Source organism: Eimeria mitis, genomic scaffold (genome assembly GCF_000499745.2).
Source record: "Eimeria mitis Houghton genomic scaffold, Emh_scaff3828, whole genome shotgun sequence".
NCBI lineage: Eukaryota > Apicomplexa > Conoidasida > Eucoccidiorida > Eimeriidae > Eimeria > Eimeria mitis.
Window position 1 is genome coordinate 2,670 of NW_013572161.1, and position 555 is coordinate 3,224.

Below are 555 nucleotides of genomic sequence, written 5' to 3' on the forward strand. Positions count from 1 at the left end.
GACGCGGAGACAGCCCTTCAGAGCAATTTCACCTGCAGCAGCAGCAGCAGCAACTGCAGCAGCAGCAGCAACAACAACAGCAACAGCAGCAGCAGCAGCAGCAGCAGCAGAAGCAGAAGCAGGAAGCACAGGGTCTGTGGCCAGGCAGCTGCTGCTGTCAGAGGCAGCAGCAGCAGCAGCAAAGACATCCATTCGCAACGGTGAGCTGCTGCGGCTGCTGCATGCACTGCAGCAGCTGCAGCGAGCTTATCCAGCACAGCAGCAGAAGCAGCAGCAGCTGCAGCAGCTGCTGCAGCAGCAGCTGCAGCAGCAGCTGCAGCAGCAGCAACAGCAACAGCAGCAGCAGCAGGAAGAGAAGCAACAACAGCGCATCTCAGCAGCAGACGCTGCGGCGAAGAACTGCAGCAGCAGCAACTGCGAAGGAGCAGCAGCAGCAGCAGCAACAGCAGCAGCTGCAGCCCCCTCCTCTTCCTCCTCCCCTGCAACAGCAGCAGCAGCAGCAGCAGCACCAGCAGCAGCAGCAGCAGCAGCAGCAGCAAGAGGAATATCTAGTGA

The 555-nt window shown here is 60.5% G+C and overlaps 1 protein-coding gene across 1 annotated transcript in view; it reads left to right on the plus strand.

Annotated features, from left to right (window-relative positions):
- EMH_0069930 (uncharacterized protein) overlaps positions 1-555 on the plus strand; it is a gene marked incomplete at both ends in the record, with an annotated part of 3,101 nt that overhangs the window by 261 nt on the left and 2,285 nt on the right. Inside the window, 2 exons of the mRNA XM_013498919.1 lie at positions 1-200; positions 308-553. Coding sequence (XP_013354373.1) covers positions 1-200; positions 308-553 — 446 coding nt within the window. The remainder of the gene's footprint in view (positions 201-307; positions 554-555) is intronic.